The sequence below is a fragment of the Neovison vison genome, chromosome 14, assembly GCF_020171115.1.
Source record: "Neovison vison isolate M4711 chromosome 14, ASM_NN_V1, whole genome shotgun sequence".
NCBI classification, from domain to species: domain Eukaryota; kingdom Metazoa; phylum Chordata; class Mammalia; order Carnivora; family Mustelidae; genus Neogale; species Neogale vison.
This window is the reverse complement of record NC_058104.1, coordinates 7,736,339-7,764,176: the sequence shown is the minus strand read 5'-3', so window position 1 is coordinate 7,764,176 and position 27,838 is coordinate 7,736,339. Positions and strand designations below refer to the sequence as shown.

Genomic DNA, 27,838 nt, shown 5'->3' with positions numbered 1-27,838 from the left:
CTGTGTGCCCAGCATCGTTTCAGTTGCTCAGCATGCAACAGAACAACATCTTCGCTCTGATTGAGCTTATGTATTAATGGAGATGGAACCAGATACAAGAGTTGAGAGTTTAGCGGCTAAAAGGGCCATCGCTGATGGCTCAGAGTGGGGAGAGAATGGTGATCCCTTATACGAAGTCAGCAGGAGAAGCTTGTCTCAGGAAGAGCATTTATGCTAAGCCCTGAGAAGAGTGAAGTGAGTCTTGTGGATATCTGGGGAAGAGCACTCAAGGATGAGTGGGAGGGAATGGATAGAAAGTGGTAGGTTAGGCTCAGAGCATCCAGATGACATAAGGTGTAGGAGAACTTCAGCTGACTCCGAGTGAAATGGAGAAACCAATCAAACCTTCAAAGCAGGAGAAAGCAGTTCGTGAACCACACGGCTGGCTCTTTTAGAAGGCTAAAACATAGGATACGCTCAAAAGAGCAGCAAGAAGTTAACAGGAATAGATCTTGAAACTGACTAGAAAGACTTGAATTAGAGATCTAGAAGAGTTTTATTTCAACAGAAAGCCTATGTTCATGAACCGTGTGTCAGTTCTATATTGCTGCATAATTGATTACTCCCTGGTGGTCTAGAACAATTATTTATTATCTCACCTAGTTTCTAGGGTGAGGAATCTGGGGGCAGCTCAGCTGGATGGTTCTGGCTCAGGGTCTCTTATGAGGTTTGGGGTGTCATCTGGGGCTGCAGTTTCATCTGAAGACTTGATGGAGGCTGGGGTCCTCTTCCAACATGGCTCCCTCACATGCCTGGAAAGTCATTGTCCCTATGTGGTCCTCTTTGTAGGGCCCTTTGTGTGTCTTCACATCATGGTGGCTGGCTTCCTCTGGAACAAGTGATCTAGGAAGGCAAGGTGGATGCCCCAGTGACTTTTATGACCCAGCCTTGGAAGTCATTTCAACAACATCCATTTGGTTACACAGATCAGCCCCACTCAACATCAGAGGAAACTATACAAGGTGTTCAGTACCAGGAGGCAGAGAGCATCTGAGGCCATCTTGAAGGCTGGCTATATTCATCTGTTTAAGGTCCTTTTATATGCAACTAAGCTGTTGGAAAAATTTCAAAGTAACACCAGGGGACTCCTTTTAAAAGCTCACTTTAAGCATCCTTTTCATGTAACTGTCTTGGAAAGAACTGACCTGAGTCAAGAACGGATCTGAAACAGCACCCAATTAGACACTAAGACTGAGCAAATCACACAGATGAAGAGGAGAGACTTGGCCCACCTGCAGACAAGGTTGGACATAACGACGTAACACATTTGTGAAAGCACACTTGTGAGCTATAGAAATTTAACTTCATCTGTTTCATTTGAACTAAATGTTTGGAATTTTTTTCCTTGGGAGAGTCTGGGAAAACCACATCTGGTTGACCAGCAAGAGGCACTGAAATAGCAGGTTAGGAGGATGAGGTATGAGAGAGTCTCAAATGGGCAGCAGAGTGTAGGTGAAGTTCTTTGAAGTGACTTTGGGGCCATTTGCTGTGGTGTCGACATTCAGACTCTCTCCAGAGCTCTGACCGCCCTTGGTCATCCCACACTGTCCAGCATTCTTTCTAAGGCTAACCTAGCACACTTGTTCTGCCTCGGTTTCTTTTTTCAGAGGCAAAAACCTCATTTTGGACCTGTGGCCAAGACTAGAGTATGTCAGGATTTAGACACATAGTGCAAACTCTGATCAGGTAGACAGTGTGGCCTAAATCATGTTTAATTTGAACCACAAGAGGTTTCCTTACTATAGATCACGAAATAGAGAGCAGAGTCCTTCAAAGTTGCCACCAAAGCCTTTTCTTTATTTCTCCAATTCCCCCAAATAGGCCGTTGAGCTGAATTACTCCCTCTTTTCCGAATATGCGACATATATTCCTTCATATCTTTGTCCTGATTATCTTTGCCATGATTATGCTATGGTTAACCCTGGCACAGCCCTGTTCATCAAGAATGTCTGTTACTTTCATTGGGGACCTGGGTGTCTCAGTGTGTTAAGCCTTTGCCTTCAGCTCAGGTCATGATCCCAGGGTCCTGGGATTGAGCCCCGCATCGGGCTCTCTGCTCAGCAGGGAGCCTGTGTCCCCCTCTCTCTCTGCGTACCTGTGATCCCTCTCTTTGTGTCAAATAAATAAATCTCTTTATTTTTTTTAAAGAATGTGTGTTACTTTCCAAGCCTTTTATGCACATCTTCTGTAACTTAAACCATATATATTCTTAAACCACTATATTCTGCTTTCTGAACTGCAACAATTGCTTACCTGTCTTCCCCAAGAATGTGAGTTATGAAAAGGCCTTTTCTAAATCACATCTTGATCTCTAGTTCTGTAGGCCTCGCCCAGGGCACATGTACAAATGTTTGAGTGAAGGAATAGCACTAGATGATAAATTCAATTATCTGCATTGGATTAAGTCCACTCATATTGTTTCTAGGGACTTGGTTATTTGCTGTAGTATTACTAAGCATCCCCTCAGTCTTACCTCTCAAGGCTTTCCAGTGAGGGCAGGGCCAGACACCTGCATTTAAATAGCATTACTTGAACATCTTTTCAAACTGTATTTTAAACAATTACCATTAATTAGAAGGGCGATATCTATTAAACAGTAATAGCGATGTATTTATGGAGGGCAGCATACTTGGAAAAAATTGTATTTTGTGCAATTAATATAAACCTAAATACATATACTATAAACATCTAAAAGGGGAGAAAGATCCTGAAATAGTTTTTTTGTTTGTTTGTTTTTAAGAGACTGGGAAAGAAAACAGAGAGGGAGAGAGAGAATCTTAAGTAGGCTCCATGCCCAGCATGGCGCCCAACACGGGCGCCAAAATCCTGAGATCATGGCCTGGGCCAAAATCCAGAGTTAGATGCTTAACTGAGCGAGCCAGGTGTCCCAATCCTGCCATCTTCATGAGGGCACAGTAAAACTGTGGCTGCCATTCTGGAACAGGAGCCTTTGGTCTGAATCTACAGTGGTGAAGTTCCCCTCTACAGGAATTCTGCCCAGAGTTTTGCTTTTCTTTATATGCCCACAGGCAGCAGAGCAGCTTTCAGAGAAGGAAAACCTGTGTCTTCTGATTGAAGAAATGGGAGGCATTGATAAAATTGAGGCTTTGCAATTTCACGAGAACCCGCAGGTTGCCCTGACGGCTTTGAACATTATCGAGAACCATTTTTCTGAGGTAAGAGACTTCTGAGGGGAAAGGAGCAACCACGCCTCCTGGCACGCCACCTTTGTGGGTGATGACCGGGCAGGTGCCCGTTCTGCTCTTTGAGGTGGGCGACCGGACACGGCTTCTCTCGTGACTTAGCTCTGAGTTTCTCCCCCATCCATGTTGAATGGGCTGCCTTTGAATGGTAGCTTCCTGGCTCCTGGAAGACCATTCTAGGCCCATAAAAGCTTGTCCTGTTGTCTCTGGTTTAGGATTTTATTCTCTTTTTTACCCCCCTACTTGCTTCTTTTGATGGGGATGGACAGATGGATGGAGGAAGGGAGGGAGTATGATGCTGAGGTGTGGTTTTTTTTTTTTTTTTTTCCTTTGCTGAGAAACACAACTGAAGCAGGCCCAGCTTTTGAAAAGCATTTTGCTACTTAACACATTTTGTCTCTTCCCAGAAGATGGGGTTCGGGATAAACTGTACACGGGGCTTCTAACTTCTCTGTGGAAGCAGGGAATAATGACCAGAGAGCATTAGACACTTCTTTAAACCACTTTTTATTGTACTGTGTAACATAAAAGTTTACCATTTTAACCACTTTTGAGTGCACAGTTCAGGGTCCTTGAGTACTTTCCCATTGCTAGGTAGACCTCACCAGCATCACCTCTAGAACTTTCCCATCTTTGCAAAATGAAGCTCTGTCCCCATTAAATACTAACGCCATCCTGCCTCTCCCCACCCCCACCTCCTGGCAACCACCATTTAACTTCCATCTCTGTGAATTTGACTACTCTAAGTACCTCACATTAGTAGAATCCTATGGTATTTGTTCTTTGCGGATTAGTTCATTTTACTCAGCACAATGCCCACAAGGTTCATTCATGTTGCAGCGTGTGCCAGAATTTCCTTTATATTTTAGGTTGAGTATATGCCATTGTGTGGATATGACATTGTTTATCCATTCCTCATAGATACTCACTTGGACTGTTCTATTGACCATTGTGAATAATGTTGCTATGAAAATGGTTGTACAAATATCTGTTGGAATTCCTGCTTTCAGTTCTTTTGGGTGTATATACAGAAATGGAATTGTTGGGTCGCAGGATAGTTCTATTTTTAATTTTTGAGGAACCACAATACCGTTACCCATAGTGAATGCAACATTTTACATTCTCACCAGCAACGCGGGAGGGTTCCTATTTTTCAACATCCTTGCCAGTACTTGTCTTTTTTTTTTTTTAATCATAGCCATCGTCATGGGTGGGAAGTGTTATTTCGTTGTGGTTTTTAGTTACATTTGTATTAGATATTTTTCATAGGAAGACGGTAAGCTCAAAGTTAAATGGCCAGGAGGCTGGGGTTTTATAAAGTGGCATCCCATTAGGCATCAAACTTGAATCAGCAAAATCCAGAGCCATACAATAAATAGGACCATGTTGGTGGTGTGTTGCCTATACTGGTTTGGGACCAAGAGGATGCTCTCTAAGCAGAGAGGACCCAGAACAGCCGTCAGCAGCTTCTGGGTTAAGGCTCCTATGAACACCTTGGAATTAGGAGACCCATCTCTTAAAGGAGGTTCGGATCTCCAGGACTCCTCCAATGGCCCCAGGCTTAAAGACTTCTGATTTGGAAGTAACAGCTCCATATGCTGTGTCCTTAATCACACAGAGAGGGAGAGAGGGCACTGTTCTGTGCATCAAAACTGCACTTACAAATAAGCCAGACGAGAATACAAATACTGAGTGCTTTCACTTACATCAGAGATCTAGAAGGGTCCAACTCAGACAGACCTCCAGCAGAATGGTGGGTGCCAGGAGCTGGGAGAGAGAAGAAAAGAGGGAGCTAGAATTGAATAGGTACAGAGCTTCTGCAGATGGATGGTGGTAATTGACCTGCAATGTGGACATACTTAATGCCACTGAGCCAATGGTTAGAGATGGCAAGTTTCCGGTATGTATGTTTTACCACACACACAAACTCCCATTGAAGATCCAGCCTGAGAAATCTTTCCGTGCTCCTCTCCTCTGAGGGAGACTTGAGGCCGATTTGGAGAAAATTGCTAATCCACGGAAGATGTTAAGGAGTCAACAGTGCAGCAGTAATATGCTGAGAGCGTGCAGGTATAATAGTGTCTCTTCTTCCCTGAAGGGAGAAGAAAGTGGCGCAATATTACCAGCCCCGGACCAAGATCATGAATTCTTAAACGGCTTAACAAAAAAATACCAAGGCCCCCCGATTCCTAAACCAAGGAACAAACCCTGACAGGGAACTTAAGAACCTTCTATGTCTTGGCATGGCACAGGTATAAAGCGTTTTAAACTAAATGTTAATAAAATTTTCAACACATTCACCTCCATCTATCAAAACTGCCGTTAAACTGCTTATGTCTTAAAGTCACATGGAATTCTTTTCCTAAGAATGTGTGGTTTAGTGGTTACCTTTAAGTATCTTAAAGGAAGACCCTGAAAACAGTAGAATGGTCTACAGCTAGCTAGACAAATTTCGGCTTTGTAGACTTGGTTTAACCCACCATTCTTGTATTTCTTTCCCCTTTCCATTGTCATGGAATGCCTGCTAATACAAAACATTCTTCAGGGAAAGCTGTGTGCATGATAGTCAAAAGGAGAGTGAAAGGAAGATGGGAAGGATGTAGGAAAATGATTGTAGGCAGTGTTGTGATGGATATGGGGTATGTTTTAAGGAGGATTGGACTTGATCCACCTCTACACTCAAATAATACAAATTAAGTTCTTTTGTGGTGCTGAAGAATCACACCAAAATGTCATGGCCAAAGCAGGTCTTTGCTGGTCCTAGACAAGTGAGGAGGAAAGCTGGGTGGGAGTCCATCTAAAATACTGCTGGAAGAACATTCATGTTCTCACAAACCTCTCATGGAATGGTGAGAACATATCTAGGATTTAGTGGACATGAGATCTTCTGATAGGTATCCTCATCAACTTCTGGGGTGATGATGCTCGCTGCCCAGAGCTGTGCTGGTGGGATGTGCTCTTCCACATGGAAATAGAGAGGACCTCTTCCATTCATCAGTTCAGGACATCCTAGCTTGGTACATCTCCAACCAAGCAGAATCCCACTCAACAAGGACTTTGATTCTTAGACCCAGGGACTGAGCAAGAAGAAACAAATTGTTGGCAAGTGTTCATTTACTCCAGCAGCAGGACCTTATGCTCTGTGGAGTAGACCTTCTCAGTGTTTACCTGCCTTCTGCTTCTCCAAGGATTCCCTTTGATCCTGTCTGCTCCCCCATACTTTTTTTTTCTTTTAATTTTATTTATCCATTAATTAGAGAACACATGCACATGAGTGGAATGGGAGGAACAGAGGAAAGGGATAAGCAGACTCTGCTGATTGCAGAGGCTGATGTAGGACTCAATCCCAAGAAGCCCCTGCTCTTCTATACTCTTATGACAAATTTTTTTGTTTAAGTAGCCAGAAATAGTTTCTGTTGCTTGCAACTGAAGAATCTTAACTGATAAACATGGATGAGAAACTAAATTATAACTAGTTATTTAAATGGAAATTAAGTTAAATGTGGGGCTCGATTCCAGGACCCTGTGATGATGACCTGAGCTGAAGGCAGAGGCTTTAACCCACTGAGCCACCCAGGCACCCCGATCCTATACAAATTTTTTAAAAATTAAAAACAAAACTAAGAATGGAAAAAAAATAATTCTACCATTTCACACAACTGCTCTGGATTGATTATTTTTAAGTAATCTCAATGCCCAAGGTGAAGTTTGAACTCATGACCCTGAGATCAAGAGTCGCATGCCCTACAGACAGCCAGCCAGCTGTCCCATCAACACAACCGTTTGTGTTTTTCCCTTCCAGTTTGAGTCCATGTATACATTTTTTTTCTTTTATCTGATCGGGATCCGATTCTTTTTCAACATTTTAAATGCCACCTTCTCCCCCCACCCACATCAGAAGACTGAAGTTGAGGGGAAGGCAGAAGGTGAGGTGCTTTACAAAAATAACTTGAGAAAAAAAGTTTGAAACACTGTTGAGGTTAGTCATTGCCCAAATGGCCTGACCTTGTTGACTCAAAATACTATTAGCCTTTTTCTCCCCTCCCAGTCAACTATTTTTACAAAAATTGCATAACAAAGGAGCATTTGTAGTTGCAGGATACTGATTCGAACTTGTCTAGCGAGATTTTTAAAAAAGGAACTATCTGCCTATCCTACAAGGCTTAGGTGCAAAGAGTTGGTGTTAGTCACCTTCTGGCTGGCTGCCTATGGGCTTGGACTCGGTGTTGGGGTGACTGGCAGAGCAACAGAAAGAAGGGAGTAACTGGCCCAATGTCAGCTTTATGATATAAAAGCTGAGCTGGAACAGATGACTCTTGCATTTACTTAAAGCTTGTCATGTACCATGGAAGAGAAGCCATTCTCCTGTCTACCCTACAGTCCACAATTTACCTGTCGCCTATCTTCCTGAAACATGGGGTGACCATGTTTAATCATAACAGAACATGATATTTTAGGCATAGTAGCAAAAATAGCCAGATGTGAAGTTCTGGGCTGTGGGGTCTGGTCCTGGCTCTTTTTCTAAATAGTTGAAGCTGGGGCAAGTCCTATAATTTCTCTGTTCCTTAATGCTTTGCCTGTCAATCCTTTACATTCCTTTGGGCTTTCAGTTTTTATCTGCAAAATAGGGAGCTTGGGTTTAGTAAATTACTAGTTGTATAATGTCTCCATATATTTTCTGATGTGCAAGTCATAACCTTGAAAAGGTAAAGTATGGCAGAAATGGTTATCAGTCTCCACTGAAAGAAAGTGGAGCTCACAATGTTACTCAATATGTCTTGCATCTTTTATTAAGTGGTAGAGCAGAGACTCAGCTACAAACCCTGATGTATTATCTGTTATAGAACAAATTTCCCTAAAACTTAACAGCTTAAAAAAAAAACCCTATTAGTTTCTTATGGTCACACATTTTTTTGTGGGTCAAGGATCTGGAGACCGCTTGGCTGCTGGTTCTGGCTCAAAGTCCCAAGAGAGTGCATTCAAACTTCTCCTAGAACCGCATTTCATTTGAAAGCTTAACTGGGGGAGGATGTGCTTCAAAATTCACTTACATGGTAGGTAGTAGGTTTCAGTTTGTCCAAGGCTGTTGGCTGGAGACTTCAGTTCTCCATCAGACAGGCCTTCCATAGGACAAGCTAGCTTCTCCTAGAGCAAGTGATCTAAGAGTGCGTACATGAGAGAGACTGGTCAAGATAGAAGCCACAGTCCTTTATAAGATAATCTCAGAAGGTGATATACTATCACATCTACCATACACTGTAAGTTACACAGACTGACCCTGGTAGAATATGGGCTACACAAGAAAGTGGAAACTAGGAAACGGGATCATTGGGAGCCCCCTTAGAGGCTGACTACCCCACTCTGCCACTCTACCGTGTGTTCACATTTTATTTATTTATTTTAAAAGATTTTATTTATTTATTTGACAGAGACACAGCGAGAGGGGGAGTGGGAGAGGGAGAAGCAGACTTCCTACCAAGCAGGGAGCCAAATGCAGGGCTAAATCCCAGGACCCTGGATCATGACCTGAGCTGAAGGCAAATGCTTAATAACTGAGCCACCCAGGTGCCCCAGTGTTCACATTTTAAGAGACGAGATTCTGATGATAGCCTAGGGTCAGTGAAGTCTCTGCAAAGAAAAAGAAGAAGCAAAGAACCAAATGGAAATTTTAGAACTAAAAAATATAACGGAGGGGCACCTGGGTGGCTCAGTGGGTTAGGCTACTGCCTTCGGCTCAGGTCATGGTCTCAGGGTCCTGGGATCGAGCCCCCATCAGGCCTTCTGCTCAGCAGGGTGCCTCCTCCCCCCGCCTCTGCCTGCCTCTCTGCCTACTTGTGATCTCTCTCTTTCTGTCAAATAAATAAATAAAATCTTCTAAAAAATAACGGAAATTAAAATTAACTAGATGGGCTCAATAGCAGAATGGAGCAGACAGGAAAGAATTAATGAACTTGAAGATAGACCAATAGAAGCAATTAAACCTCTAGATCCAACTACCAACCTACAGGAAATACAGAAGACAGAGAAAAATGTTAAATTACACCTCAAAGATGCAACTGGCAAAATTCAGACTGTAAGAAACTCTGCAAGACCATTCTATTTCCTCATTGAATAAATTCCAGTGAATAAAATCACACATGAAGGAAACTTAGAGACTTCAAAGACTATTGACCACCACCAGAATATGTGACTTATTAGCTCTGTTCTGGTTGTAACAAATGTAAAATAAATAAAACACGTGACATTTAGGAGACAACTGGAAACTTGAACATTGAATGGAGGTTTGATATTAAAGAAGTGTTCAATTTTTAGGTTGAATAGTCATGTTAAGGTTATGTTTATAAAAAAGTCCTTATCTTTCAAAGGTATGTCCTGAGTGATTACAGATGGAATGATGTTTGAAATTTGTTTCAAAGTACAGGATAAGGAAAGTGGAAGAGGGAGAGATATATAGGGTAGGACTGGCAATTCAATAATGGCTTCAGGGGCTGGTGATGGGACTATGGGGGGTGTGGGTATTATGCCATTCTTTTTTTTTTTTTTTCCCTGTGAACATAGGAATTTCCCAATAATTAAAAAAAAAAAATTAAAAGCTATTATGTCCTTTTACTCCACAAAGCTGATCATCTGACCCTTCCCTACCCTGATAGTAAACTGAAAGATTGTTTCCTCATTTGGGTAGAAAAAAGATCTCTGTAATAGAATACATTGGGCAATGTTAAAAGCAGATTCATGCTGAATGCAGGGGAATTAAGTAAATTGTTTAGAGAATGGTGAGCCCCTACTTCCCCCACACCCTACTGGATAAATGGAATGCTACCAGCCAGGTGTATATCTTCCATACAGGATCCTAGAAGATCTTTCTCAGGGAAATGTGACCTTCCCAAGAGGAAAGACCTAAAGACACTGACATTATGAGTTCCACAAGGAAACAACCCAACTAGATTACCCCAGGGTCTCACCACTTCTGATCAGCTTTTTAGTACCTCACTTAAATAAATAGATCAAAAACCACCAGACATTGGAGGAAGCCTTCTGACATAAAAGAGACAAAAACAAATCGAGCTGGTAGGGGATTTGAAAGAAAAGCCATGCAAAAGAAAGAAAATTAAACAAAAAACAATACTAGCATACTCAAGAGATAAGGTATTTCTTCCAGGAAGCAAAAATAAGATGCTATTTTTAGAAGTTCAGGATCAAAAAGGACTCTTGGGAATTAAGAATGATAGTAGGAATGAACAATGCAACAGTAGGGTTGGATGATGAAGTTGAGGAAATCTCCCATAAAGTAGAGCAAAATGACAAAGATAAAAATACAGAAAAGATGAGGTTATATAAATACTGAAGTCTAGCGGCGTCTGGGTGGTTCAGTTGTTAAGCAGCTGCCTTCGGCTCAGGTCATGATCTCAGGGTCCTGGGATGGAGACCACATCTGGCTCCCTGCTCAGCAGGAGGCCTGCTTCTCCCTCTCCCACTCCCCTTGCTTGTGTTCCCTCTCTCTCTGTGTCCCTCTCTGTCAAATAAATAAATAAAATCTTAAAAAAATATATTGACGTCTAAGAGATGCAAAATCTCAATAGAGGCATTCCAGAAGTAGAGAATGAAAAAAATAAAGGATAGACAATTATTAGAGAAATAATATTTTCCAAAGCAGAAGTAGACATTTCCAAACTTAAAGGTTCCAGTGAGTAGCCCAGAAAAACGGATTAAAATTAACCTTGGCCAAAGCACATCATTGTAAAATTTCAAAACTCTGGTAAAAGATCCTACAAATTTCCAGAAAGTAAAGACAAGTCATGTACAAAGGTCAAGAATCAGAATGCATTTCTTCTTACCCACCCAGTTAAATCTTATATCACTCTTTAGGATACTCAGTCAACTAATCTATTCATGGGAGAATCCTAATAGGAACACACAGATGTGTATATATAAAAAATCTGAACCAATTATCCAGAAAAATTAACCTAGGCCTCCATTCTTAAGTATGCATGATCAGGCACAAGAAGAAAACCACGATAAAAGAGAAAGGCCAAGGTGAATGAAACAACCATTCCCAGGAAAAGCAGACATAACTCAAGAGATGCTAGGGAAATTACTCTCTGTATTTTCAACAGATTTGAGAAGATAGGGACTGCAGGCATTAAACAAGAAGAGACAATGAAACAGGAACCAGAAACTATCTCAGATTAATTATTAGGACAAAATTCAAGGTAAGGGTTTGAAGGTAAACATAAGGAAAGATGGAACAGAGATATATAAAAGTTGGGAGAAAAATGAGAGAGGATCAATGCAGGAGACCCACCATCTGAATAACTGGAGTTCCAAAATATAAATAAGTAAGTAAGTAAGTAAGTAAATGGTAAAAAATTGAAAAAACACAGGAGAAGACATATCAAACAAATTATAAAAAAATTTATCAAAACTGAAGGACTCTCTAGATTTAAGGAATCTCTAAGTTGAAGGACTCACTTGGAATGCAAAGCTGAATAAATGAGAAAAAGATGACTATCTACAGTCAATGTTGTAAAATTTCAGACCACCAAGAATAAATAGAAAATCCAAGAAATTAAAAAAAAAAAAAGAAAATCCAAGAAATTTCCAAGAAGATACAATGTTATGTACAGAAGAATGAGAATGAGATTAACATCAGATTTCTCTCTGGGGACATTGAATGGTAGAATATAGTGGAACAAAGCCTTGGAAGTTCTTTTTTTTTTTTTTTTTAATGATTTTATTTATTTGAGAGCGAGAGTAAGAGTTGGGGAAGAACTCCCTACTCAACCAATGTGGGGCTTGATCCCAGGACCCTGGGATCATGACCTGAGCCAAAGGCAGATGCTTAACTGACTGAGCTACCTAGACACTCCAAAGCCATGAAAGTTCTGAGAGGAAATTACTTACTACTGAGAATTCTCTAGTCATATAAGGCATAGTAGTATTTTCAGATATAAAATCAGGAGGCTTACCTTTCAAGTTATTTTCTAAGTAAGCTACTTGAGAATGTACACCATCCAAAAAGGTGAAAACAATCCTCCCCACCCCACCCCCACCATCACTAAAAAGAAAAACACAAGATAAAAAGTAGAATCAACTCAGAAGTCCATTGAAATGCAATCCCAGAATAATAGTTGTACAGTGAAGCTGGAAAGTGGTTTTTTCCTTATTAGAACTGAAAGGCAGCTCCAATCAGAATGTTTTCAATGAGAGGAATGAAATAGACCAGAGTAACAGAATGACCAAGAAGCCTGATCATGTTAATGACTTGATGAAGAAAACATACATCTCTTCCATCAGTAAGAAGAAAGTAAGGCAATTAGAAATAAAAGCTAAAAAATTATGTAAGAAACTTATGGCCAAACAGGAAGCAAACCAAAATGTGGTGTGATTTTAATCTTGATTCTGTAACAATTAACTCGTGGAACCAGCAGATAAAACAGGGAAGTCAACTCTGCTTGCAGAAGAGAATGTGAGTGTTGTCATCCTTGACGTTGTCAGAGTTTACCTGATAAGTATGGAGGTGGGAGTATAGAGGGCAAGTATAAGAGAAGGTAGGGATATTGATATCTTCATCTAACGTGGAGGAGATCTTGAGTTACAGGCTGATGGAAGATCAAACATGAGCTCAAAAAAATTTTAAAGTACAAATAGAAGGAAGCAAAAATACAAAGCAAGTACCAAAATGGAGTCAGGAGGAGGGAACTCCTTATCTTCCACAATGGGGAGTCAGATAATGTCTTAAATTACATCAAGAAATACCAGTGTAGGGGCGCCTGGGTGGCTCAGTGGACTAAAGCCTCTGCCTTTGGCTCAGAGCATGATCTCAGGGTCCTGGGATCAAGCCCCGCATCGGGCTCTCTACTCAGCGGGGAGCCTGTTTCCCCCCTCTTTCTGCCTGCCTCTCTGGCTACTTGTGATCTCTCTCTGTCAAATAAATAAATGAAATCTTAAAAAAAAAAAAAAGAAATACCAGTGTATTATATATATCATTATATTTTATATATTTTAATATATTTTATATATTTTAATATATTTTATATATTATATATTTAATATATTACTATATTTATGTATTATATAAATATATATATTATTATTGGTGAGAATATTATATATCTAGTAGTATATGTATAGAAAAAACATTCTGGGAGACTATTCACCAAATTGCTAATCTCTGGCTAGAAGAGAGGGGAGTCCCATTTCTATTATTGCTAGTGTTTTAATAATAATAAAAATAGAAAACCTCAAAAACATTAGAATTGTGTAATCTTATGGTGTATTACATGAATATGAATTTGAGTCCTGAATTCCTGAAGCATAACTCCATACAATGAAAGTCTGATAAATGACCTGGGAGTTACCAGTAATAAAAAGGCGTTTCAGTGTGTGAGTTTCTCTTCTCTAAAGTAAACACCCTTTCACTCAGTTTGGGTGAATCATAAATGGCAAAAGATTCCATGTGTCTGATTTGCTTGTCTTTGAGAAATGTGATTGTTTAGAAAAACACTTAAAGTTTTTTTTGTTTTGTTTTGTTTTTTGTTTTTTTGGTGGGGGTAGGGTAAGTGGGAGAATCATAACATTTAACAGTTATTAAAACTTATGGGAACTTTTTAGTTTATTTATGAAGTTCTGGTTACTACCTATATATTCAGCTGAATAAATTTACGAGGGAAAGTCTCCTCTGGGAGGCGGCGGTTTAAATACAAACACCTCTAGATTAAGCACAGTTATTTAAATGACACTTTTACAAAGGGTTTTCACAGATAACATCTTCCATACCAGTAATTCTTATAAAAACAGCACAATGTTGGTATTGTATCTATTTTATAGAGAAAGAAATTGAAGCTCAGAAATGTAAGGAAATCACCCATGATCACATAACCAGCAAATAGGGGAGGATTTAAGCCCATTCAGCTGATGCCAGATCTACTCACAGTTGTATCCCTAATGTGGGGGATCACTGGGGGATTCATTGTTCTGGGTTTACCCTGGTTCTTATATGCCTTGGGTTCTTAGATCTCTGTACATTTTAAGGAAAGGAAACTCTGGTGATTGTTAAAGATTTTGTGACATGTCTCTAGTCTTGAGGAAAGGTAGGGAAGGGAGTGTTTGGGTCATCAAGATATCAGAATCCAAAGGAAGCTTGGAAGTGATTTTTTTCTTTTTTTTTCTGGGTGAGGGACACCCCACCATCACTGATTAGAAGGTGAAGACGCAGGTGCAGATGTGGGAGACTTGAAAATGATTTTTTTATGGGACTTCTCTAGACGGATTTCCAAGGAGAATACCTACCCTAATAACCAGGTATACTGTAGACAGGGCCTTTCTTTCCTCTTTGCCTGTGGCCATAAATCTGGCTTCCCAACTACAGGTACCCTTCTAGCAAAACTCTAGGAATGCTCTAAGCTGAGTGACCAAGGGTCATGTTGGCAACTCTTTCTTTTGAACCTGCAGTCCAGTTCTTCCCAATAAGAAGAGAACTAGCTCTTCGTCAAAAAAAAACAAAGACAAAAACAAAAAAAACCCTAGTGCTACCCCAATACTGTATTTCAGGCACGGACGAGTTCAGAGCTTGCCTAAGTCATGCACTGTTGGCACCAGTCCCCCAGTAACCCGTTTCCCTCCTGCTTAAATAGGAATTATTCTGCAAAGGATTGCATTCAGATTGTGGAAACTACTTTAGGGGAAGGATGCATTAGGTAATGGATGGGTTCCATAAAACATCTCTAATGATTCTTAACTCTACCCTTTTTTGAAGGAAGGCATTCTCCTAAGACCAGCCCATTATTATCAAAGTATTCCATTCAGATGCAATATAGTTTATTTGAAATAACAATATTCAAGAGTCTTAATTTTCATCAATGACTAGAGAATCCAACCATAATCTGAATGCAATGTAGTAAGTACAGTTTTTCTCCTTTGCAGCTAGTGCTTTCCTTAGAATAAAACTGTATTCCCATATGGTTCCAAAGACTTTGACTTATTAGAGAGAGGCATGGTAGTCCTGTCCTGGGCTTAGTTAAGACATCACAGACTTTGCTCGCTGAGCAAACTGCAATGTCTAAATTGATTATACCTCTAAGTGACAACTTGAAATGAAAACCCACAGCAGAAATAGATGTGGCTTGTTGAGAAAGCTGTTCAAGTCTTTGCAAAAGCAAGTTTTGGGGCTGCTTTATGAGAAAAAAAGTTACCAGCCATACATCCTGAGTATCAAATTTAAATTGGTAATGCTCCTGAATGGATCACAGCTCATTTTTGGAAACGCTTTAGAAACTTGAAGCTTAAGACATATGCAAATCTTTTTCTATGTGCATCCAGGTGAAGCAGCCAAACCCTTCCCCTTGTCCCCTAAAGGTAAGCCCTCAGTGTAGCTCTTCTGTCTTATTTATACATTATTTGCTTATGTGGTGGTTTCCACTACCAGACATGAGCCACAAAATTCAGGGCCATACCTTATTGACCTTTTAAAATTCTTTGCCGGGGGCGCCTGGGTGGCTCAGTAGGTTAAAGCCTCTGCCTTCGGCTCAGGTCATGATCTCAGAGTCCTGGATCAAGCCCTGCATCGGGCTCTCTGTTCAGCGGGGAGCCTGCTTCCTCCTCTCTCTCTCTGCCTACTTGTGATCTCTGTCAAATAAATAAATAAAATATTTTTTAAAAAATAAAATTCTTTGCCAAACAGCTTGATTCAATAATGGACAAAGGACTTAAATAGACATTTTTCCAAAGACCTACACATGGCCAACACACGCACATGATAAGATGATAAATGTCATTAGTCATGGGGGAAATGCATTATCAAAACCATAATGAGATACCGCTTCATGGCCACTAGGATGGCTACTGTCAAAAATCAGAAATGATGAGGAGGATGTGGAGAAATTGAAACCCTTGTGTACTGTTGGTGGGAATGTAAAACAGTGTGACCATTATGGAAATCAGTGCAGTGAGTCCTCAAAAAATAAAAATAGAATTATCATAGGATCTCACAATTCCACTTTTGGGTATCTACCCCAAAGAATCGAAAGCAGGGTCTTTTTTTTTTTTTTTTCAAGATTTTATTTATTTATTTGACAGAGAGAGACCACAAGTAGGCAGAGAGGCAGGCAGAGAGACATAGGAGGAAGCAGGCTCCCTGCCGAGCAGAGAGCCCGACGTGGGACTCGATCCCAGGACCCTGAGATCACGACCCGAGCCGAAGGCAGCGGCCCAACCCACTGAGCCACCCAGGCGCCCGAAAGCAGGGTCTTGAAGAGAGATTTGTATACCCGTGTTCACAACGGTATTATTCACAATAGCTAAAACATGGAAGCAACCCAGATGTCCATCAACAGCAGATGAATGGATTAGCAAAGTGTGGTCTCTCCAGACAATGGAATATTACTCAGTCTTAAAAGGGGAGAAAATTCTAACATCTGCTACAAAGTGGATTAATTTTTTTTTAAGATTTTATTTATTTATTTGACAAAGATAGCAAGAGAGGGAACACAGCAGTGGAAGAGGGAGAAGCAGGCTTCCTGCCAAGGAGGGAGCCCAATGGGGGAGGGGTCGATCCCAGGACCCTGGGATTATGCCTAAACTGAAGGTAGACACTTAATAACTGAGTCACCGAGGCACCCCCAACATGGATTAATCTTAAGGATATTACATTCAGTGAAACAGGCCAGTTAGAAAAAGACAAAATATCATATGATTCCACTTATATGAGGTCTCTGGGATAGTCAGATTCACAGAGACAGAAAGCAGAATGGTGATTGCCAGGGTCTGGGGGAAGGAGACAGTGGAGCATTGTTAAGTGTGTACAGAGTTTGTTTTACATGATGAAATGAGTTCTGGAGATGTGCGATGGTGAAGCACAACATTCTGAATGTATTTAATCCCACTGACTTTACACTTAAAGGTAGTTAAGATGGCAAATTTTATATTATGCATATTTTGCCATCATAAAAAACTGGGGGGGAAAAAAAACCTGACAGCTCATATCCAAACTACATAATGAATGCTTATAAATCAGTAAGAAAGACAGAGAATCCCATAGGAAAATGGAGAAAAAAAACCCAAAATATTGCATGTGCACTTGGCTAAAGGGATTCTGAATAGCTGAAGTAATACCCTATTAATAATCAGAAAAGGTGCAGCAGCTGGGTAGCTCAGTGGGTTAAGCCTCTGCCTTTGACTCAGGTCATGAACTCAGGATCCTGGGATGGAGCCCTGCGGTGGGCTCCCTGCTTGGTGGGGAGTCTGCTTCCCCCACCCCCTCAGCCTGCCTCTCAGCCTACTTGTGAACTCTCTCTGTCAAATAAATAAATAAAATCTTTAAAAAAATAATAATCAGAAAAGGCAATTTAATATAATGCTCATATTAATCAAAATGCAGTTTAACATAGTGTTTACATTAGCCCCAAAGTGGGACCTTCAAATGTCTATGAATGGATGAATTGACGTATAGTTATACTATGCAAACCATAAAAATAGGCGAACTATAGCCACAACACAATAATATGGATGAATCTCAGAAACATAATGTTGAGTTAGAAAAAATCAGTAGCAAAATAATCCAGATTGTATGGATCGATTTATAGAAAGTTCAAAAACAGGCAAAAGAGATACTTAATTGATGAAACTATAAATAGAAGTGACGAAATTCGAATAAGAGGAGCGTGGTTCCCCGCGGAGGAGGCTGGGAAACGTTGTGATCGGGAGGATGAATGTAGGGGTTTTCTGGGATCTGGAGATGTTCTGTTTCTTTACCTCCTGGTGACTACAGAGGAGTTTCACTTTTCCTTACATGTGTTACATTTCAGAACAAAAATGTTTCTAATACCAAAAAAAAAAAAAAAAAAAAAAAAAAATTCCTTGCACATTGCCAGACACACTGAAGTTTCCTGATAAATGTTTGCTCATACTCTACCGTATAATAAAGAGGGAAAGTGAACTTATGTTATAAATCAGTGCATACAAATGACAAAACCAGTTTCCTGGTGAGGAATAAATGGGCATCAGCAACCTATTCTGTGGCCTAAGCCCCACCTACCCCTCCCTCCAGGGAGATCCTAGGCAGATAGAGGGTTGATGCAGTGTAGAGAGATGGACAGATGGACAGAATGTCTACTTTAAGGACGTGGACAGTGCTATGGACAGGCACCGAAGAAAGGATGAACTTGGGTTGGAAATAGCTATCCTTGAAAATCTTTATCATGTTCACTTAGCAGGAACGGAAGCTAATAATTATAGAAGCATCCCTCCCTCACACACACCAGAACCCCAAATTAACTTAATTTGTTTATATGAATGCCTTTAAATAATGAGGTACACAGCTCCCGCCCCTTTCTTGGTACTAGGGGAATCTTTGTCACATTCATCTGTACTTGTTTCTATTTTTGCACAATCAGGGTAAGATTAGAGCCTTGCCGGAGCTCCACAGAAAGATGAGTTTGATTCAAACACTGTGCAGAATGCAGAGAGCAATGATTTGGTGACTGGTTCAGCGCATCTGTAGGACTGGAGAATTGGGTCACTTCCTTGCCAGCACAAACCCTGGTTAATATTTGTCACAGATTGGCACTTACTACAATTCATCTTTTTTTTTTTTTTTTATAATTAGCACAACTGTGTGTGATTCATGAATTTTCCGGTGAATTCTTTCAGCCTTTCCTCTTGTTAGGATTCCTCTGTCTTCACATTAGAGTCAGCATGTGCTTGGGGAATCAAAAACTGAACTCTCTAAATTCCTGGTATCAGTTTAATCAAATCATAGCAAATGTTAGTCTGCTGCCCTCCTTCCCTGATCATGTTCACATTAACCATATGAGGGGTTGTTCAGTTCTCTTCCTATTAGGGAGAAAGTCCTCCTGTGTGTAGTTTGGACAGGAGGTAGTGCCTAGTTCTCACTACAAAAGTCAAAGTGGCTTTATCTTCCCCTCTTATTGTCCCCTGGCAGCCAGGGCTTCAGGGTCTGGTATAGACTCAGCCTATTGGAAACTCCCTCTAGTGCTTACAATCTTGAGATGTACGGAAGATGGCATTAAGTCCTAGGGGAGTAGGGGTTGCGTCCTGGCCATACTGTTTCTCATTAAGAAAAAAATCTTCTCCTTGGCTGTTCAGGTGTTTTGATCATTGCCCATACTCTATTGTGAAATCTAACAAGGATTCTGTAACCTCTCCCCTTGACCTTGCCACCCCCGAAACTCTTCTAATATATCTCATTTTTGCTTAAATTACCTATAACTGTTTTTGACATTCTGGCCAAAGTATCTTTGTTTTGGATTTTGCACATCACTTCTCTCTTCCTAAAGTTGGGGTGATACGAAAGTGCCTTTACCAGTGGCTCTCACATGCAAACCTGAATCCGAATCACCCAGAGGGTTTGTTCAACCATGAATTGTTGGGTCTACCTTCTGAGTTTCTGATGCAGTCAGTATGGGATATGCCTGAGAATTTGCATTTCTAACAGTCCCCTGCTGATGCTGCTGCTCTGTGGGCCACATATTTGAGAACCATTTGCTTAGAATACAGGAGCACTTCCTCTAGCCCTGTCCGAAACTAGCAACAATTTTTAGCCAATACACAATGATTCAGAGTGTTACTTGGGATTTCCTTTGGTTTGTTGGTTTCCTTGGTTATTGTTGCTTATATATTACAGATGAGATGGAACAAACTTAGAGAATACTTATTTTTCTAGACCAATAGAATCATGAGATTCTGAGGGAGTAGTAGACCAGAAACCTGGGCATCAACTTTGTTTATTTACAATAAAAATGTCATGTCTGAAAAAATGAGTTGATTATATTCTTAGCAGTGTCTTGATTACTTTTATTAGGATAATCAATTGTTTAAAACACTGCTCATCTAAGTGTCTACTCTGTAGACAAAACTACATTTTTAAATGTATAAAAGTAGTTCAATCATTTTCTCATTTCCACTATGGCCTGATCTGTTTCTGAACATTGACTGTGAGGTTCAACTATGATCTCTCTTTTTTTTTTTAAGATTTTATTTATTTGAAAGAGAGAGAGCAGGAGCAGGGTTGGCGGGGAGGGGCAGAGGGAGAGGGAGAAGCAGACTCCACACTGAGCGGGAAACCCAATGTGGGGCTCTATCCCAGGCTCCAATCCCAGGGCCTGATCCCTGGACCCGGAGAACATGACCTGAGCCGAAGGCAGAGGCTTACTTGACTGAGCCACCCAGGTGTCCCACAACTAGGATCTTTTAAGGAATTATTTTTTTCTAGAATTGTCCCTAATTACTTGGCTGCATATATTTGAAGAAATAATCTAAATCTCAAATAATTCCACAGCCATAAAATGCAACTACTTAGCTATTGGGATGGCCAGAAGGGAAGACAGTGACAATACCAAATACTGACAAGGATGCAGAGAAACATTGCTGGTAGAAAAGTAAAATACTGGGGCATCTGGGTGGCTCAGTGGGTTAAGGGTCTGCCTTTGGCTCAAGTTGTGATCCCAGGTCCTGGGATTGAACCTTGCCTCGGGCTTCCTTTCCCTCTCCCTCTGCCTGCCACTCCCCCTGCTTGGTGGCACTCTCTGTCAAACAAATGAATAAAGAAAGAAAGAAAGAAAATCCTTAAAAAAAAAAGTAAAGTGAAATGCTACAGCCACTTGGAAAAAGTTTGGCAATTTCTTAGAACACTAATCATGTAATTTCCATATGACACAGCAATTGTACTCTAAGGCTGTTATTCCAGAGAAATTAAAACTTACTATGTTCTCAGAAATGCCTGCCCATGAATGTTCATAGCTGTTTATTTATAGTAACCAAAAACTGTGGAGTTAGCCAGCTGTCCTCCAATGGGTGAAGGTTAAAAGGTGATACATCCAAATCGTGAAATACTACTTAGTAATAAAAAGGAACAAACTATAGAAGCAGATTACAATTTGGATGAGTCTCCTGGGGAATTATGCTGTGTGAGAAGAACCTATTCTAAAAGACTCTATTGTATAGGACTACATCGATGTAACATTTTTGAATTGGCCACATTTTAAGAATGGAGGGTAGATTAGTTGTCACGTGTTGGTGGTGGGACAGAAGGACATGAGGATGAGGAGGGTGTGCTGTTGGTGTGTTCAGTAGTTTGTGGTGATGAATACTTGGACCCACACAGATATTAAAAATGTATAGAACTTCATACACTTACACAGAAGTCCAAGTAAGACGGGGAAAATCTGAATGTCATTGGATTGTATTGATGTCAATATCCTGGTTGTGATATTGCACTATAGTTTTGTAAAATGTTACCATTGGGAAACTGGAGACAGTGCACAAGGGATCTCTCTGTGTTATTTCTTATAACTGCATGTGAATCTATAATGCTGTCAATAAACATTTTAATCAAAAAAGACCCTACTGGGGTTCCTGGATGGCTCAGTCAGTTAAGTATCCAACTCTTGATTTCGGCTCAGGTTATGATCTCAGGGTTGAACCATCTCAGAGATAAAATCCCATGTGGGCTCTGTGCTGAGTGTGGCATCTGCTTAAGATTCTCTCTCTCCCTCTCCCTTTGCCCCTTCCCCCTGCTCATGCATGTGCACTCTCTCAAATAAACAAAACAAAAAGATCCTATCAAAGATAATAAGCTCTATCAATGATAAAAATAGAGTAAAACTTGTATATTGGTAATTTTAAAAAATATTTATTTTTAAAATTTTATTAAATAAAATTTTATCATAAATAAATAAATTATATTAAATAAATAAATTTTATTAAATATATTTTACAATAAAATTTTTTATTTTATTAAAAATTTTTTATTTATTTAACAGACAGAGAATACAACTAGGCAGAGAGGCAGGCAGAGAGAGAGGGGGAAGCAGGCTCCTTACCGAGCAGAGAGCCCAATGCAGGGCTCGATCTCAGGACCCCAAGATCATGACCTGAGCCAAAGGCAGAGGCTTAACCCACTGAGCCACCCAGGCACCCTGGATATTGGTAATATTAAGCTCAGTATATAATTAAAGGCTACCTGGCATAGAAGGATAGATAAATATGTTAGCTAATCACAATTTTGTATATCTGATTGTTTTAAAAACGTAATGTTGGGTGAAAAGCAAACGAGGCTCAGATCCTGGATCTAGGAAAGATCTTAAAGGCTGGTCTGTTCGAGCCACTGGCCATAGGTACTAGCTCATGCCTAGCAGTGTACTCCCGAGAGGTGCTCAGTGTAGCCAGCAGGGAATCTCTGCACAATATTCCTGATTTCCCTAGGGTAATAGCACTAGTAGGTTTGGAGGAAACCTAGGTTTGGAAGAAAGACTAGCATATGCATTTTACATGTACTAATAAGAATTACCAATCACCAAGGGTCTATTATCTCCATTGTATGGATGAGCAAACTGAGGCTTGGCGACTTTCATACACTTGCTCTGCTACCAACTGGTAACACGGTGGGGCCAGAGTGTGAGTGTATGTGGGCCATAGCCAACCTCTTTTCAGGATGCATACCCACTGCCTTCCAAAGGGGTTTCTGCTGTGTTGGCTCCTGAACACACACATATGGGATATTCCCAGTGTGATTTGCTTGATCATTTCCTTCAGACTGAGAGTTCTTAATCTAGGGGCTATGGTTCTTTACAGGATCCACAAAATGGTTTTAGGAGATCGTGAGTCCACTGAAATTGGTTGTAAATTTGGTGCCTATTTGCACATATGAATTTTTCTGGGCAAAGGACCCAGATGATGGTTGTTTCCATCAGATTCCCGGAAGCGGTTTGGGACTCAAAAGACAGGTTGAGAAGCACTGCAGTTAGATCCAAAGAGAGATTTTTACCCTCCCCCTCCCTGAAAGTGTTTGAAATGCCCAATAACACTGACAAAGGCAAGTGATACATCTGGGAGAAATAAAATAAGCTGCCAAATCCTACACAGAAAGCAGGGTCAAAATTGTTCTTTCGTAAAGTCATTGCAAAGAGGATACTTGAAAATACTCACCAAATTTCATCTCTGTCTCAGCAGAATTGTTAAACACTTCCCATCTACTTGTCTAGATATCTTTAGAAAATAGCATTTTTGATAAATTTGATAAACGATGAAAGGATATCAAAGTACCTTAGGCTCAGGATAAGGGCTAGTCCACAGGCTTAGCACAAAATTGTGGCTGATGAATTTTATGTGAGCCAATTCCTTTTATCATCTTTATCAACTTTTTAAGAAGATTTATTTATGAGAGAGAGAGCATGTGTGTACGTGCATGCATGGGGCAGCAGGTGGAAGGGGGGAGAGTGGGGTGGTGGGTAGAGGGAGGTAGAGAGAAAGAGTCTCAAGCAGACTCCTGGCTGAGTACAGAGCCTGTGTAGGGCTTGATTCCAGGACCATGAGATCAGGGTCTGGGCTGAAATCAACAGTTGGATGCTTAACCCACGGACCCACGTGGGCGCCCCTCATTTTTTTTTTCCAACTTTTCATTAGAGTCAGGTGTGCATATAGAAGATCCAGCAGCTACAACATTACGGCTCTTGAACTGAAATCTGTGGTGGAAAATACATTCATTCTCATGCCTCTGCACAAGTCCTTCCCTCTGCCTACAATGCCCTTGTCCAGTGAACTTGAACACTGCATTTAAGTCCTGGTTGGAGGTCTTCTATGACTCTTCTGTGATCTTCCCAACTTTTTCCTCTCAGGCAGAATGGTCTTGTCATTTATGTTTAACCCTCAGTACACACCAAAGTCACCGTGTCCTCGTCAGTGGTTCTGTGTCTGTTTCATCCGGGCCACTAAGCCTCTGAAATGCTATACCTGTGCCTTATTTATTTTGTATTCCTTGTCCCTAGCCACATAGTAAGTGGCTAGAGTTTGCTGATGAATAAAACATTAGCTTCCATTTAGGAAGGCCCTCCTAGTGCAGCAGCGTTGAAAGACACCGGTCACCGTTTGGTGTATCTAGTTAAATGACAACAACAATTACTTGTTAATGAGTAAATGAAATGCCTTTCGGTGACCTTCAGAAATGACCTTCTGACTCAGGTGTTGAGGAAACAATCAGGAAAAGGAAGGCCCAGACAGCTAGGCAGGTAAGAAAACAATGAGGTTAAGAAGTGAAAGGATTTTAGATCAGGAGCAGCTAGGGATCAGAACAGGGGCCGGTAGCACTCAGCTAAGCAAAGAAAGAGAGTGTTAGCCTGGTTGAGAGAGAAGGGACTTCTAGAATAGGAGAATGAAGAGAAGGGGCAGATACTGGGTGGACTGAAAATTGAATGGGGATCACTTGGGAGCAGGGATTAGAGACTCTAAATGGATTTTTTCAGACCCCAGGGACTCACTCTTAGTGACAATCACCTACAGAGAGTAACCAGATTCTGGGTCTGCTGCTGTTTCTTAAACATAACTTGCATTCTTGAATATTTCACTAGAATTACTGAAAGTCTGAGCTGCAAGGGGCCATAGAAATGATCTGGGTGTGCCTTTTTTTTTTTTTTTTAGATTTAATTAATTGAAAGAGCAGGAAGGAGCAGAGGCAGAGAGAATCTCAAGCAGGTTCCATGCGCAGGGATGTGAGGCTTGATCTCACAATCCCAAGATCATGACCTGAGCTGAAATCAAGAGTCAGCCACCTGAGTGATTGAGCCACCCAGGGGCATGTCTTTTATTTGACTGACTGAGGCTCAAGAGGCAACTTTGAATCCAGCCCGGGAGACATGGGGCTTACTGGGTTCAGTCTGAGGCAGGGAAGCATGTCTAGGCAGAAGGCTCTATTCTGAAGACTGTGACCCCAGAAAAGGTCCCTGATTGCAGGGGGTGGCTACAATGGCTCCGGAGCCTGGTTTTCTTAAGATACAAACCAAATAAAGGCTTTCGGAGAATTAGGTTGTTGGTCAAAAACAACTTTGGTAAACAAGCCCAGCTTTTCCTCTTTATTAACATAGTATTTCCTCTCCATTACAGGTTAACAAAGAGAGGAGTTTGTTTGCTGGAGAAAGCCTAACGAGCTCTTAGTTCCACCCTGCAACTCTGGGAAGAGGGGAAATGTTAATTTTTAGTTCAACTGTGCAAGTCTGGGAGGGGTAAATGTAAGCAGAAGGCCATAAAGCTGCCTTTTTTGTTGGTTTGCATTGTATGCAGATTGGATAATAACAAACATCTACCTCTCTCTCTGTACCATCTTGTTTACCTTGTCCATTTATGGCACTTCCAGCCATTCTGGAAACCGTCACGGGTCAATAGACCGCACTAGTTGCACAGAATAAACCTAGGGGACTTTGTGTCTTTGAGATGTCTCCATTGAAATTGCATTCTCGAAAAGCCATTTACTAAAAAAAAAAAAAAAAAAAAGAGTGCTGCATGACTATTTGTGCAAGGTGTTTGGTGTGTAGTAACAGGCCACTTGTTTACCTAATCCTCTTTTCAATAGCTATCAGGGACCCCAGAGGCTTGAGAGAGACCTGGAAAATCAATTCCGCCCCTATCTGCAGACCCGTTCCCCTGGAGAATGTGGAGAAGATCGAGGGCGACGGTTCGTGGGCCCAAACGGGGCCTCTACCCTCGCTTCCCCTTCCGCGGGCCTCCAGGTCGTGCTACGCTCCCAAGCCCGGATCGCCTTCTCCCGGGTCGAGGCGGGAGGACGCGGGAAGCCACGGCCACAGGTTCCAGACCCCGCGCACCCAGAGCGCGGCCCGCAACGTAGCCCCGCGGCGCGCCCCGCCCCGCCGTGTTCGCGGCCGCGCGCACGCAAGCAGGCGCGGGGGCGCACGGCGCGGGTACGCGCAGGGCCGGGCCGGCACGGCGGCGGGAGCGCGCGCGGCTCCGGGAGGCGGCGGCGGCGGCGGCGGCGGAAGCAGCGAGGGCGGCGGGCGTCCGGCTCTGAGGAGGTGGTGGTGGTAGTGGTGGCGGCGGCGGCGGCGACGGAGGCGGCGGCTCGGGACTGGGCTCGGCTGGGAGCGGGAGAGGGTCGGGGGCGCCGGGTCGAGGGCCGATCCCCCGGCTCGACCATCCTCCTGTCGCCCGGACGCCTGGGCCGCGGAGTTTGTGTCCCGGCTCGGACCCCGGCGCCCAGCCCGGAGCCGTAACCTTGAGGCGGCGGCGGCGGGGCCGGGCCGGGCCGGGCCGGGGGGCGGCGGCGCTGGATCCGCGGCTGCCCGATCGTTGGCGGGAGATGTCGAACCCCGGGACGCGCAGGAACGGCTCCAGCATCAAGATCCGTCTGACAGGTACGGCCGGCGGGAGGCCCACCCGCCTCCCCCCAGCCCCCCGCACGGCTCGGCGCCCGCTGGCGCCCCGCACGGCCCCCCAGCAGCCCCGGAATTTCCCGCAGAGCGCCCCGGTAGAGTGGCCCTCCCCCACGCCGGCCGTTGTCCCAGGACCTCGTCACCCCCCTCGGCGAGTGCCCCTCGCTCCTCGCTCCCGGCCCCGCCCCCTCGCTGTTCCCGGCCCCGCCCCCTCGCTTCTCACCCCCACCGCACCCCCCCACCGCCCTCTGGCTTCCCTCCTTTTCCTCCCACCTGCCCCGTCGCGTCCCCCCTCCTAGCCCCCTTCCCGTTTCCCCCCCCCCCCCTGTCCTGGTCGCTCCCCTTCCTCTCCCCGCCTTGTCCCCTCGTTTCTCCCCTCGTGGCCCCGCCCCCCCCTGCTCAGCCCCCTTCCTCCCCCTCGCTTTCTTCCCTCTTCCCTCACCTGCCTCCTCGCTTTCCCTCCTGGCCCCACCCCTTGCCCTCGGTCCCGCCCCTCGCTTCTCACCACCTTCCCATCCTCTCTCGCCTCCCGGTCTCTCCTCCGCCGTGCCCCCGCGCTTCTCCCTCCAGTCCCCCGCTTCTTACCCCCTCCCCCATACTCTCGCCCTTCCTCTCTCTACCGACTCCCCAACTTGCCCCCTGGCTTCTCCCCTCCCGGCCCGCCCCTTTATTCTCCCTTGGCCGGGCTCCCTCACTTTCCCCCTAGGCCCCGCCCCCTCATTTTCCACTTAGTCCCGCCCTCGCTTATCTGGCGGCCCCGCCCCCCTGCTTCTGTCTCGCTGCCTCCACCCTTTCCTTCAGCCTCGAATTCCTCAGTCCTGTCGTGTCGCTGCTCCCGGTCCTGTTCTCCTCACTTCCACCCTGGTCCAGACCTCTTCAGTCTAGTCCACTTCCTTTCTCCCTCAGGCCAGGCCACTATCTGCTCCCGATCGTGCTTCTTCAGTTCTTTTCTGCATTGCACTTTACCAACCCCGCCCCTCTCTCCGCAACCTCCTTGAGCCCTGAGTAGGGTTGAGGGTCCCCCCGCCCCCCACTGGAGGCTTTGGCAGCAGCAGGAACGCAGACTCCTTGATTCGCTCTCACCGAGTCTTCAGTGAAGTGCGGGTGTCTGCTAGGAGGCTCGGTAGTGCCACCTTCAAGGGGGGTGCGGAGCTCTGCTGAGGGCCGGCGGCGCGGGGTTTGGGGAGTGTGGTCGCCAGCTGCCTGGTGGAGGCGCCCCTCGCTAGCCGCCCGGGAGATCTGCTCCTTCGCGGGCCGCTCGGGGCTGCGGTGCTGCGGCCTCCCTCCCGGGTTTAACCCTACCTGAGGCCCGGTCGTGCGCTCCTGCCCGGGGACTTGCCGACCTCCAGTGTTTCCAGTTTGGGAGAGGAAATGAAAAGTTGAGGCCGGTTCCTGTCAGGAGGCTTTCCCTTGGATTTCTGTGTT

General features: G+C 43.2%; 2 protein-coding genes and 1 long non-coding RNA gene across 4 annotated transcripts in view; 2 read left to right on the top strand and 1 right to left on the bottom strand.

The window, feature by feature from the left end:
* KPNA7 (karyopherin subunit alpha 7) overlaps positions 1-25,480 on the top strand; it is a 45,122-nt gene extending 19,642 nt beyond the window's left edge. Inside the window, exons 10-11 of the mRNA XM_044233604.1 lie at positions 3,069-3,215; positions 25,134-25,480. Coding sequence (XP_044089539.1) covers positions 3,069-3,215; positions 25,134-25,184 — 198 coding nt within the window. The 3' untranslated portion in view covers positions 25,185-25,480. The remainder of the gene's footprint in view (positions 1-3,068; positions 3,216-25,133) is intronic.
* LOC122895853 lies at positions 673-27,783 on the bottom strand. Its single transcript, XR_006382328.1, has 3 exons — positions 27,716-27,783; positions 4,949-5,009; positions 673-882 (listed from the first exon to the last, which is right to left on the bottom strand). It is a non-coding gene; the product is annotated as an uncharacterized LOC122895853 (long non-coding RNA).
* SMURF1 (SMAD specific E3 ubiquitin protein ligase 1) overlaps positions 26,152-27,838 on the top strand; it is a 106,502-nt gene continuing 104,815 nt past the window's right edge. For both annotated transcript variants that reach the window (XM_044233602.1, XM_044233601.1), the window contains exon 1: positions 26,152-26,395. In XM_044233602.1, coding sequence (XP_044089537.1) covers positions 26,341-26,395 — 55 coding nt within the window. In that variant the 5' untranslated portion in view covers positions 26,152-26,340. The remainder of the gene's footprint in view (positions 26,396-27,838) is intronic.